The 12800-nt window shown below is 50.5% G+C and overlaps 2 protein-coding genes across 2 annotated transcripts in view; both read right to left on the minus strand.

Moving 5' to 3' along the window:
• On the minus strand, nt 1–567 carry LOC113747501 (malectin-like). The gene is made up of 2 exons (XM_027287482.1): nt 463–567; nt 1–385 (listed from the first exon to the last, which is right to left on the minus strand). Exons 1-2 carry the CDS (start codon nt 479–481, stop codon nt 141–143), a joined length of 264 nt encoding a protein of 87 aa, XP_027143283.1. The 5' UTR covers nt 482–567; the 3' UTR covers nt 1–140.
• An 8237-nt stretch (nt 568–8804) lies between these two features.
• Nucleotides 8805–12800, minus strand: part of LOC113747500 (kazal-type serine protease inhibitor domain-containing protein 1-like) — an 18807-nt gene continuing 14811 nt past the window's right edge. Inside the window, exons 2-4 of the mRNA XM_027287481.1 lie at nt 9619–9779; nt 9196–9343; nt 8805–9104 (exon numbers count right to left, since the gene is read on the minus strand). Coding sequence (XP_027143282.1) covers nt 9019–9104; nt 9196–9343; nt 9619–9779 — 395 coding nt within the window. The 3' untranslated portion in view covers nt 8805–9018. The remainder of the gene's footprint in view (nt 9105–9195; nt 9344–9618; nt 9780–12800) is intronic.

The raw sequence follows: 12800 nt of genomic DNA on the forward strand, positions 1-12800 counted from the left end.
TTTTTTTTTTTTTTTTTTTTGTCCTCTGTGTTTGCTTTACCTGTGCTGATGTCACCTTAACCCCGCCCCCTGACCCCGCCCCCTCCGTCTTCATAGTCTCACGTCAGACGGACGCGTCTCCGCCCGCCTCCGTCGCCCGCTCACAGCCGACAGAGGCAGAACAGCGTCGGGATGAACACGCCAAACGCCACCAGGATGGGGAACATGAGGCTGCTGTTGTCGGCGGCGTACGGGTTCGGTGTTCGCGGGCCGGACCGGACCTGTAACTTCGAACCCGGCGGGACTTTTTTCTTCCCGCCTTCCTCGCCACCCTCCGTCTCCTCCTCGTCTTCGTCCTCTTCCTCGTGTTTCTCCAGGCCGGGGTGAGGCTGGAGTTTGGGCACGTCTGTCCACGACAGGAAAAGGAAGGTTAGCATCGGCTACGTCAGCTACATGCTACATGCTAACGGCGTCAGGACTCACCTTCCAGCGTCCCCTTCATGACGTACAGAGCGCACACTTTGGGGTTGTCATAGTAACCCTGAAACAAACAAACACATCACATGACTTAAAACATGCTAATGTCACGTGATCCTGAGCTGACAGGCGTGCTAACGCGTAGCTAATGGACGACGGCTTCCGAGATCCGCCCCCTAAAAAGACGAAGAGAGATCTGTGTTTAAACCGTGTTCAAACTGCTCTCAGCGGCACAGACCACAGAAATAATGTGAACTTCAAAGTGTGGTCATGTCGTGCTGCTCGCTCACATGTTGCTGCTGAAGCGTCACACTTTTAGTTTTGGCTCTGTGAGCTCAGACGTGTCAGGATCACATTCACTCCATGTTAACAGAGAGCAGACGAAGGCAGACGTACCAGTTCTTTACCTCGCTCTACAGGACATATTTCTAACTTTGTCCACACACATTATACATGTAGACGTTCAGGAAGACTTCAGGATGCTGATGATCACGTTTGTTCATTGATACGACCTACGGCTCGGTGATCGTGGTCACTTGTTTGAAGGTAAACTTTCGAGGCTTTCACTGTCTCAGCTGATGTGTGTTGCTCCACTCTGATTGGAGCAGCTGGTTGCCAGGCAGAAATCATCAGACACGCTCAAAATCTATTGACAACAGTTACTATGGTAACCACAGGACATACCATATATGGTGTGGGGGTCATATGCCTCTCTGTGTGTTTCCTGTGCGTCAGCTGCCTGCAACAAACACACAAAGCGTTCACACAACGTTCATCTAACACTGAAACAACCGTCGCTGAAGCTTCAGGTACCTCCAGCACTTTGTCCTCTGTGTCGTCTCTTCCTACACCCTCCTCTTCTCCATCAGCTACGTCCACCACCTCCTCCTCCTCCTCTTCTTCATCAGCTACGTCCACCTTCTCCTCCACCTCCTCCTCTTCTTCTTCATCAGCTACGTCCACCTTCTCCACCACCTCCTCCTCTTCTTCTCCATCAGCTACGTCCACCACCTCCTCCTCCTCTTCATCAGCTACGTCCACCTTCTCCTCCACCTCCTCCTCTTCTTCTCCATCAGCTACGTCCACCTCTTCTTCTTCTTCCTCCTCAAAGCAGCCAACAGCGTCCACCGTGATAAGCTCCTCCTCCTGAGCCTCCTCTAGATGCACCTGGGAGGAGACAGACGGAGAATCAATCATACTCACTGCACATGACCTGTGGACACGCGACCTGTGGACACGCGACCTGTGGACACGCGACCTGTGGTCTCACCTGCTGCTTGTGCTCTGCAGACTTCATGTGCTCCACAAACTTCCTGGGCGTCCTGAAGTGACGTTTACACACCGGGCAGAAGGGACGACACAGCTGCTTACACACCTGGACACACACACACGCACCTGGTGTTACCACGGTGATCCTATCACCAATCAGAGCACATCTCCATGTGTGGTCTGATGTCACTTCCTGTTGATTTTAAGTGATGGATCAACAGTCGAAGGACTTTTCAAAGACTTTCCAGGGTTTCAAGGACCCTTGGAAACAATGACAAAGCTAACTCTAGCATGCTAACACAGGTGAGCAGCAGGTGTGATCGTAGCCAGTGACCTCACAAACCCTCTGACCAATCAAAGCCAGCTCTGACTGTGATGTCATCAGTGTTTCTCACCTTGTGCTGTTTTGTCTGTCGATGGGTGATGACATCACCGCTGAAGTGAGTCTGACAGGTGTCGCACCAGCGCGGCGTGTCAGGCCGACGCCCCCTGCAGGTCAGAGGTCAGAGTGTGTGTTCATACCTGTCCTGCAGAGTGTGTGTGTGTGTGTTCATACCTGTCCTGCAGTGTGTGTGTGTGTGTTCATACCTGTCCTGCAGTGTGTGTGTGTGTGTATGTGTTCATACCTGTCCTGCAGAGTGTGTGTGTGTGTTCATACCTGTCCTGCAGAGTGTGTGTTTTGACGCTGATACACTGTGTGATGTCATTCAGTCTCCGCAGGTGTTCTGATCCGGTCATGTGCTCCTGAAACACCTGAACACACACACACACACACACACACACACACACACACACACACACACACAGGTTCACCTGCGCACCGTGACAGCAGACTCAGGTGTGTGTGTGTGTGTGTGTGTGTGTGTACCTGCAGAGAGCGACAGGTGAGGTTACAGAGGTGACAGTGGAGTCCACCTGTCCGCTCCGTCTGTCCGAACTCTCGGCTCTCGCTGCTCTGCTGGATGGTGACCTTCAGAGACGCCACGCTCTGCAGCTGACACACACACACACACACACACACACACACACACACACACGTTACAGCGTTTGACCTCAGGAGTGATGTCACAGCGTGCGATGACATCACGCCTCATCACCTCAGCTCTGCCGTCCTCGCCGTGCTCTGCAGGAGGAAGTCTGGACGAGACGCCGTCTGACACACCTGAAGCACTTCCTGTGGAGCAGCTCTCGCTTCCTGGTTCATCACATGACCCAGGGACTCTCTCTCTATTGGTCGGTTTGGCGTCCTCTGTGCAGCCTGTAGAGGGCGCTGACACTGAGCCGTCCAGTCTCGTCCTCTTCGCCTCCGTCTCTCCTGAACCTCCGTCAGGTCCCGCGTCTCCTCTCTCTTCTTCTGTGGTGGCGGAGCTGCAGCATGGCCAGCTCTCAGAGCTTCCTGTCCCTGAGCCCGCCCACTTCCTGCCTGACACCTGACAAAGAGGCGGTCTGACAGGGAATCGAACCCGCGTCACAGACTTCACTGCAGTAGGTACAAAACACCTGGAGACAGAGACAGCATGTCACAAACCTGGACGTAGTCTCCGTGACGTCCCCGCAGACTGTCTAAAACCTGGACGTAGTCTTTGAGACGTCCCCACAGACTGTCTAAAACGAGGTACAAAACACCTGGAGACAGAGACAGCATGTCACAAACCTGGACGTAGTCTCCGTGACGTCCCCGCAGACTGTCTAAAACCTGGACGTAGTCTCTGAGACGTCCCCGCAGACTGTCTAAAACCTGGACGTAGTCTCCGTGACGTCCCCACAGACTGTCTAAAACCTGGACGTCGTCTCTGTGACGCCCCGCAGACTGTTTCTTAAACCTGGACGTAGTCTCCGTGACGTCCCCGCACTGTCTAAAACCTGGACGTAGTCTCGTGCGTTGACGTCCCCGCAGACTGTCTAAAAGGACGCACGCTGAATGTAGTCTCCGTGACGTCCCCGCAGACGCAGACTGTCTAAAACCTGGACGTGTCTCTGGACGTCCCCACAGACTGTCTAAAACCTGGATGTAGTCCTCGTGACGTCCCCCGCAGACTGTCTAAAACCTGGAGTTTGTCGTCCACTGTCCTCTCGTGACGTCCCCGCAGACTGTCTAAACCTGGACGCGTAGTCCTCCGTGACGTGTCCCCGACGTCAGGGACTGTCTAAAAACCTGGACGTAGTCTCCTGAGACGTCCCCACAGACTGTCTAAAACCTGGACTAGTCTCCGTGACGTCCCCACAGACTGTCTAAAACCTGGACGTAGTCTCTGTGACGTCCCCCAGACTCTAAAACCTGGACGTAGTCTCCGTGACGTCCCCCCAGACTCTGTCTAAAAACCTGGGACGTAGTCTCCGTGACGTCCCCGCAGACTGTCTAAAACCTGGACGTAGTCTCTGTGACGTCCCCGCAGGACTGTCTAAAACCTGACGTAGTCTCTGAGACTCACTGTCAACCTGTCCTCCGCTTGGCTGTCTGACCATGGTGGAGCTTCGAATCTGACAATTCATAATAAAGAACATTTAATAATTTATGTTTCTATAAAGATTTAACTTTACTCACTTCAACACAGCGTAAGAGAAAGAACTACAAACTACAAAACTACAAAAACTAACGTGTATAAATCTGAACGTCAGACCATCCTGAGAGTTCAAAGTGTCTTGGATCGTTACCATGCGTTACCTGATGTATGTAATCTGATTACCTGTGATGTTACATGTACTTACTGATTCTGTGATGTTTTACCTGTGAATCTTTACCTGTGATCGACCATCGTTACCGTATAAATCGTACGTGATCGTTCATTTACCTGATTGTAATCTGATTACCTGTGGATCTACCAGTACCGTATCGTATGTTAACCTGTTTACCTGATGTAATCTGATTACCTGTGGATCGTTACCATGGTTACCTGATGTAATCTGATTACCTGTTGGTCGGTTTATCGTCGATGATTTTTAAAACATCGGCGCCCTCCGGAAGTCAACGCCCCTCCAATCAGACGGGGCTGGACGTCAGTGTTTTATTAACAGCTGGTTAATTAGGATAAAAACGTCACGGCGCTAAAGCTAAAGCTAGCTGCATGTAAACACAGGCCGGCTCTGTTTGTGTGTCGGAGCCGCTCTCTGCCGCCCCCCCGCGGGCCAGGAGGACACCAGCGGCCACCGGAGGAACTGCAGCTCAGCCACCAACATTCTTCTTCTTCTTGGAGTTTTACGGCAGTCTGCATCCTTATAGTGTATACCGCCAATCTTCTGGACCTTTAACTTTTTTTCTATTTAATTTCCTTTCCCTTTTTTAAATTCTTTTTATTAACCCCCGTTGAAACCAATATCTCATGAGAGTTTCTCCCTTCTTACATTTCACCACTATTCTATTAACTTTGAAACTTTTCTCCACTGCTCCCTGGTCCTCCCAACACCTGCCATCATCTCTTCCTCTCCGTTCAATCCATGTCCATTCAGTCCATCCACATGCTCCACGGTCTCTCTCCCCAGCTACACTAGACCAGTTGGATGTTTTCCCTATTATGTGAGTGTGTTATTCAGTTTACTGTGCCCTGTTCTTAGTCTGCTCATGGTCACCTGTTCCACTCTGATACCTCCACCCCACCTCACCTACCTCATCCTGTAGTTTATATACATGTCTCCCCTTTTCCTGGATTTTCCAATATTGTTTCCATTGATTAATTATTTCTTTCCCAATATTCAACTTTTCCTTCTGCTTTTGCATAATTTTACTTTTTCATTTCCACCCTTCTTTCTTTCTGGCCTCCTTGCCATTTGATCGCTTTTTCTGTCATGTTAATAGCGCTGGTACCACACATTAATGTTATTCCCTCCCCTGCTGAGGTCTAATTCTGGATGTTCTCAACCATGATTCAATAATATTTCCCGATGTGATTTTTGCGTTTCTGCTTTAATGCTTAGAGTGATGAGATTGAATCGCTTACATATGTATTATCTTCCATGTCCGCCCTGTCCTCCACCCATTCTATGCCATACTATTGCACAAAGTTCCACGCTCATACACATTAAATGATCTGAAGTTCTTTTTAAATACTTTGTTTATTATGACTGGAACCCACTACTGCTGCACCTGTTGTCCTTGTTTTTGGTTCTTTTGATCCGTCTGGTATATAAATAATTATTCCCCTACTTTTCATCTTATAGTATTAAAATTCTTGTACCAAGTCCACTGTTTTATTTCTTCTTTTAATGTCCCAATTTTTAGATCTACACTTGCTTCGGTGTATGTCCATTCGGGTATTGTCGTCCACGAAACTGTTGGCTGACTTCTATTTCCTTTACTTTTTAGTTGCTCTGCTATTTCCCTCACTGACCCACCCAAACAAGCTTGATTTTTGCTCTCTCCCCTTTTCCCAACAACATTTCAAGCTCTTTTTGTTGGATGGTCTTCCTTATGTCCTTTTAAATTTATCCAATAATTGGCTATTAGCTGCTTCTCCTTACCCCTAATGGCATTTCTGCTGCTTCACCTGAAGGGAACAAACTGGAGCTGTTTTTTGCTCCGAGCATATTTCTACTGCTCGTTGACTGAATCATATCTAGCTGTGTAACCCTGTTTTAGCTGCTGATCCGTACCCCACACTACCGCTAGTCTATTCTGATCTATTACTGTCCGTATATATTATTTTAAGGACACGAAAATCAGCTCCCAATTTAGCCCAGTCCAAATCTATACATGTTAACACTCCCTTACTTTTTTTAATATCCCTTCACATGTTCTTTTCCATGGTTAATCTAGATCAAAAATCAACAATCCCAAGAATCGCCATGCTGTTTCCTCTTTCTAAATTCTTTCCATATGTTTAACTTTTTATTTTCACTGATTTTCTTTTTTGAGAAGAACATTACTTCAACTTTTTTCACGAGATATTTAAAAACCCCATTCTGCTCCCCATTTTTCCACTTGATCTATCCCTTCCTGTAATTTCTTAACTATATGATCTATGTTGCCTCCCCTCTTCCATAATGCCCCATCATCTGCAAACAGAGATCTTCCCATTCCTGTAGGTATATTATCAAAAATATCATTTATCATTATTGTAAATAGTGTAGGACTTATAACACTCCCCTGCGGCGTACCATTCTCTACAATATAGCTTTCTGATATCTCTGATCCAATTTTAACCTGAATAACTCTTTCCCTTAAAAAATCCATAACCCAGTTAAATAAGTTTCCCTCAATTCCCATTTGATGCATTTTAATCATCAAACCTTCTCTCCACAACATGTCATAGTCAACCACCAACATGCTGAGTGCAAGTACTCGAGTACTCTGAGCGCCATGTAGTACTCGAGTACTCTGCGCGCCATGTAGTACTCTCGTGTAGTGAAAGTACATGTATACTTCATGCTGTGTGTTTCCAGGCTCCAGGGAGCCGCTCTGATTGGCCGCTGACGTCTGGAAGTCATTTGCATGTTGCAGTGAATCAGTGGTATTTCCTGGATTCACAGACGAGCTGCAGACTTCAACATTCAGACACAAGCAGACCAGAACCAGAACCTGGACCAGGACCCGAACTAGGATATGGACCTGGACCAAGACATGGACCCAAACCAGGACCTGGACCAGGACATGGACCAGGACCTGGTCCAGGTCCAGGTCCAGGTCCTGGACATGGACCCCATGTGGACCGGGTCATCCCAGGACGGACTTCCTAATGAATAATTAATGATCCTCCATGACACATGGCGTGAACATGAACACGCTTCCTGTCACAGACGAGCGGCTGTGACATCATCAGTGTGGAAGGTTCTGGGTTTGACCCTGCTCCATGCTGCCCGCCGTCCATACATGCTGCTGAGCCCGGTTACACTGACCATGTGGCCAGCTCCTGTTCTGACACGACACTGACTCCACTCCCCGTCAGCATTCCCCCATCAACGCCCCAGTGCTAACAGCAGCTAACTGACTGAGCTAACACGAGCTAACAGCAGCTAACAGACTGAGCTAACACGAGCTAACATGAGCTAACAGCAGCTCCAGTTATCAGCATGTTACTTCACTGTCCATCATAAACTCTGTAAATCACAGAGCAGCTGGAGTTGATCCAGTTTCATGTGTTTTCGATGAAGACAAACAGACAGAAAGTTTCCGTCTGTTTTTCATCCTGGTTGGAAAAATGTTTCTCTATGAAGACAAACGTCTTCTCAGTCTGTTTGTGTCCAAAAGTCTGTGGACGGCTGAACATTTGATTTGGAACATGAATCATGTGACTCAAACCATCGTGATTAATGGCTCCACCAGCTGATTATCATCAGACTCTGCAGAACAACATTCATGTTTTTATGTTTTCTTCAGCTAATTCAGCTTTTAAAGGTCCAGTCTGAAGGACAGGACAGCTACACCTCGATATGTCACAGACATCACAGTGTTCACAGTTAACAGGACAAACAGAAGATCAGAGAACAAAGACCGAGTACTAAAGCTGAACTAAAGCTATGAGCTATGAGCATCAGAACAGAACCTCTGAACCGGCAGTGTCCAGTCTAACAGTGAACACAGCAACAGAACCTCTGAACCAGCAGTGTCACCTCTGTACTGTAACTCTATTCCCTGTTGGACTGCGCTCCAACCCTGGTCCGGCTGCTGAGCCCGGTTCTGTTGGCTGCTATCTGAAAACATGACTTGTGTTGGTGAAACTCGAAGACAGAGGGAGACTTTAAAGTCTGAACTGTTGAACAGACGCTGTGTTTCCATTGGTTAATAGATTCACCACATGTTTGTTCAGAGAGGACTTCCTGTCTCTGAGGAGTTTGAACTTCCTGCGGTCTGAATCTGTTCCAGGAAGTCTCCCACAGATCGGCTTCATATTCAGCAGACAGGAGGTCAGCGTGCAGTCACAGTCCTGATCCCGTCTGTGGGAGTCTCTAAGATCCTTCAGTTTCTGCTCAAGACCACTTCAAGGACTCACGTACTCTATGAACTCAGCCAATCAGCCAAGGGTCAGTCACAGGACAGCCAATCAGACGAGAGCCAACGTTCTGCACAACAGTGAAACAGGAAGTGTGTCGTACTTGCCTGTATTTGATTGGCCCCTGCGGTGTCTCGCTGGATGATGTCACAGCTGGTCATGTGATGAAGGAACACAAACACTGTTTGTTGTTTTAAACTTTATTTATATAAGTTTTACGGACACGCGACTCGAGCTCGAACCTGCGACGTCGACAACACGCTCAACATGCTGAGGCTCCGTGTCACAGCGTCCCCATAACATGATTAATATTTAATATGACGACGATCACCTGATCCCACCGACCACAGGAAGTGACATCACCTGTGGGTCAGTAAAAGTCCTGCTCGTAGTCCGTGGCATCCATCAGCTGCTTCATCTCTGACACGCTATTGGCCAGATAGGACGACAGCTCCTCTGACAGACAGACACAGGAAGTGAGGTCATCAAACAGGAAGTAGAGGACTGACACTACATGTAAGTTAACCACGTTAACTTCCTGTCTCACCTGCTCCCAGCACGCCCAGCACCGCGGAGGCGGAGACTGACCCCAGGTTGTTACGAGCAATGCAGCGATAGGTTCCTGAGTCCTCTGGCCCCGCCCCCTCGATCTGCAGCCAACTGGAGAGCTCGAATTTCAGAGGACCGCCCCGAGACTGTGGAGACAGAGCAGGACTCAGTCTGAGGGTTCTGGTTCTGGTTCTAAATCAGATTTTATTTGTAAATGATTACAGTAGCAGATATGGCAGCAGTAATGACAGTAACATGTGTAGTGGACGTCAGGACCACAGCAGAGAGTTTCCAGTGTCTGCATCTGCAACCAATACCGTGCCTGACTAGGCATCACCCTGAGACAGACAGAGATGAAGTCCCCCGGCAGTCTAATCCTATGGCAGCACAACTGGTTCTGGTTCTGGTCTCTGAGCCTCACCTGCACTGAGATGTGCGGGTCGTCTCCAGGCAGCACCACGTCACGCCCCTCCTTCCTCCACTCCACCAGCGCCATCGGAAACGCAAACACCTCGCACAGGAAGACCAGACTGCTGCCGGACCGGTTCACCTGGCTGTGAGGGGGGACCTTAATGATGGGCACTGACAGGGAGACAGGTGAGAGAGACAGGTGAGGGAGACAGGTGAGGGAGACAGGTGAGAGAGACAGGTGAGGGAGAGACAGGTGAGAGAGACAGGTGAGGGAGACAGGTGAGAGAGACAGGTGAGAGAGACAGGTGAGGGAGAGACAGGTGAGAGAGACAGGTGAGGGAGACAGGTGAGAGAGACAGGTGAGAGAGACAGGTGAGGGAGAGACAGGTGAGAGAGACAGGTGAGGGAGACAGGTGAGAGAGACAGGTGAGAGAGACAGGTGAGGGAGAGACAGGTGAGAGAGACAGGTGAGGGAGACAGGTGAGAGAGAGACAGGTGAGGGAGACAGGTGAGAGAGACAGGTGAGGGAGAGACAAGTGAGAGAGAGACAGGTGAGAGAGACAGGTGAGGGAGAGAGGTGAGAGAGAGACAGGTGAGAGAGACAGGTGAGAGAAAGAGGTGAGAGAGACAGGTGAGAGAGAGACAGGTGAGGGAGACAGGTGAGAGAGAGAGATGAGAGAGGGACAGGTGAGAGAGACAGGTGAGGGAGAGAGGTTAGAGAGAGACAGGTGAGAGAGACAGGTGAGGGAGAGACAGGTGAGAGAGACAGGTGAGAGATTTCTCACCTGTCTGCTCCTCACTCTCTCTCCCTACGCTGTCTCACTCTCACCTGTCTCTCCCTCTCTCACCTTTCTCTCCTCACCTGTCTCTCTCACCTTTCTCTCTTCACCTTCCCGTCACCTGTCTCTCTCACCTGTCTCCTCACGTCTCTTCTCCTCCTCTCACCTGTCTCTCTCTCACCCTGTCTCTGCCTCTCACCTGTCCTCCTCACCTGTCTCCCTCTCCTCTCACCTTTCTCTCTCACCTGTCTCGCTCCACTTCTCTCTCACCTGTCTCTCCCTCACCTGTCTCTCTCCACCTGTCTCTTCTCACCTGTCTTCTCCACCTGCTCCCCTCATGTCTCTGTCTCTCACCTGTCTCTCTCACCTGTCTCTCTCACCGTCTCCCTCACCGTTCTCCATCTCACTGCCCCTCTCTCACCTGTCTCTCCCTCACCTGTCCTCTCACCTGTCTCCCTCACCTTTCTCTCTCACCTGTCTACTCTCTCATCACCTTTCTCTCTCACCTGCTCCCCTGCACCTGTCTCTCCCTCACCTGTCTCTCTCACCTGTCTCTCCTCACCTCTCTTCTCTCACCTGTCTCTCTCACCTGTCTCTCTCTCACCTGTCTCCTCACCTGTCTCTCTCCTCACATCCTGCTCTCTCACCTGTCTCTCTCTCACACTGTCTCTCTCTCACCTGTCTCCTCCACTGTCTCTCTCACCTGTCCTCTCTCACCTGTCTCCTCACCTGTCCTCTCTCACCTGTCTCCCTCACCTTGTCTCTTTCCTCCCTCACCTGTCTCTCCTCACCTGTCTCTCCCTCACCTGTCTCTCTCACCGTTCTCCCTCACTTTCCTCTCACTGTCTCTCTCACCTGTCTCCCTCACCTGTCTGCTCTCACCTGTCTCCCTCACCTGTCTCTCTCACCTGTCTCCCTCACCTTTCTCCCTCACCTGTCTCTCTCACCTGTCCCTCCTCACCACTGTCCTCTCTGCACTCACTGTCTCCCTCACCTTTCTCTCTCACCTTCCTCTCTCCATCCTCTCTCTCACCTTTCTCCTCTCACCTGTCTCTCCCTAACCTGTCTCCCTCACATGTCTCTCTCACCGGTCTGTCCTCTCAACCTGTCTCCCTCACACGTCTTCCCACTGTCTCCCTCACCCTGTACCTCCTCCTCACCTGCTCCTCACTTTCTTCCGTCTCCCTCACCTGTCTCCTCTCACTGTCTCTCCCTCACCTGGCCTCTCACCTGTCCTTCGCCTCACCTTTGTCCGTCATCTCACCTGTTCTCACACACACACACAGACACACGAAAACAACACACACACACACACACACAACACACACAGACACACGAAACACACTACACACAGAACACGACACACACAGACAGCACATAAATACACACAGACCAAACACACACACCACACACACACAACCTCACACACACACACTAAGCACACACACACCACACAAACACACACACACAGAAACACACAACACACACACTCTCTCCTCAGTTTTACCTTTCCTTGCACGTTCCCCTCCCCTGGTCTTCATTTTTGTTTTGGTGAACGCGGCCCTCTCTGAACTGACACAGGTTCATTTATGTTAGTCCATCAGAGCCGCACAGCGCCTCCTGCTGCTCACACACATCACAGCCTACTCCTCTTCATTCTCCTCTCCTCTCCTCCTCTCCTCCGCCACCTGCGGACCGGCGGTCCGCCTGGCACCGCAGCCCGGTCCCCCCGCAGATCAGTAAAACGCCTCCTCCGGTACCCCGGGTCGCAAACTCCTGACACTCCAGTTCCCGCACTCCTTACAGCAGCCGCAGGGGGTCAGCACACCAGGCCGGCCCGGCAGCCCCCTGTGTGCCGGCACAGGGCCGGCTCACCGGCCCGCACCCACGACGTCCCCGTCGTCCCGTTCCCGCTCGCACCCAGCCGCCTCCCAGCTCCTCATCAGCAGGTCGTAGTCCAGCAGCGGGTCGGTGATGGAGATGTGGCCCGGGCGGCTCGGTGCTGAGGTCGGAGCCGGTTTGGGGAGGGCTCGGCATGTATGGGAGGTTCAGACGAGACTCAGGAGGGACCAGCGCTCTCATCGTGAGCCGGGCCGTTGGGTACGGTTCTTCCTTTCTCTTACAACCCAGAACGAAAGCCGTCCCAGAACCCGACAATCACATTCCTGGCCGACCCGACCCCGGAAAAACACGAAGAACAGAAAAAAAAAAAAAAAAAAGAAAACACGAAAATAAAAGTTTCAGCTTCCGGTTTCGAACCGGTCTAAACTTTAAGTTTTTGGACCTGTCGGAGGCTGAACGGAACCATCCGAGGTTTAACAGCTAGCCGCTCGCGCTGCTCAGAGACAGAGACGGCGCGAGACACCAACGTCAAGTCTGGCAGAATAAAACATGCAACATCCGGTCACACCCT

The sequence above is a fragment of the Larimichthys crocea genome, chromosome XIII, assembly GCF_000972845.2.
Source record: "Larimichthys crocea isolate SSNF chromosome XIII, L_crocea_2.0, whole genome shotgun sequence".
NCBI classification, from domain to species: Eukaryota; Metazoa; Chordata; class Actinopteri; family Sciaenidae; genus Larimichthys; species Larimichthys crocea.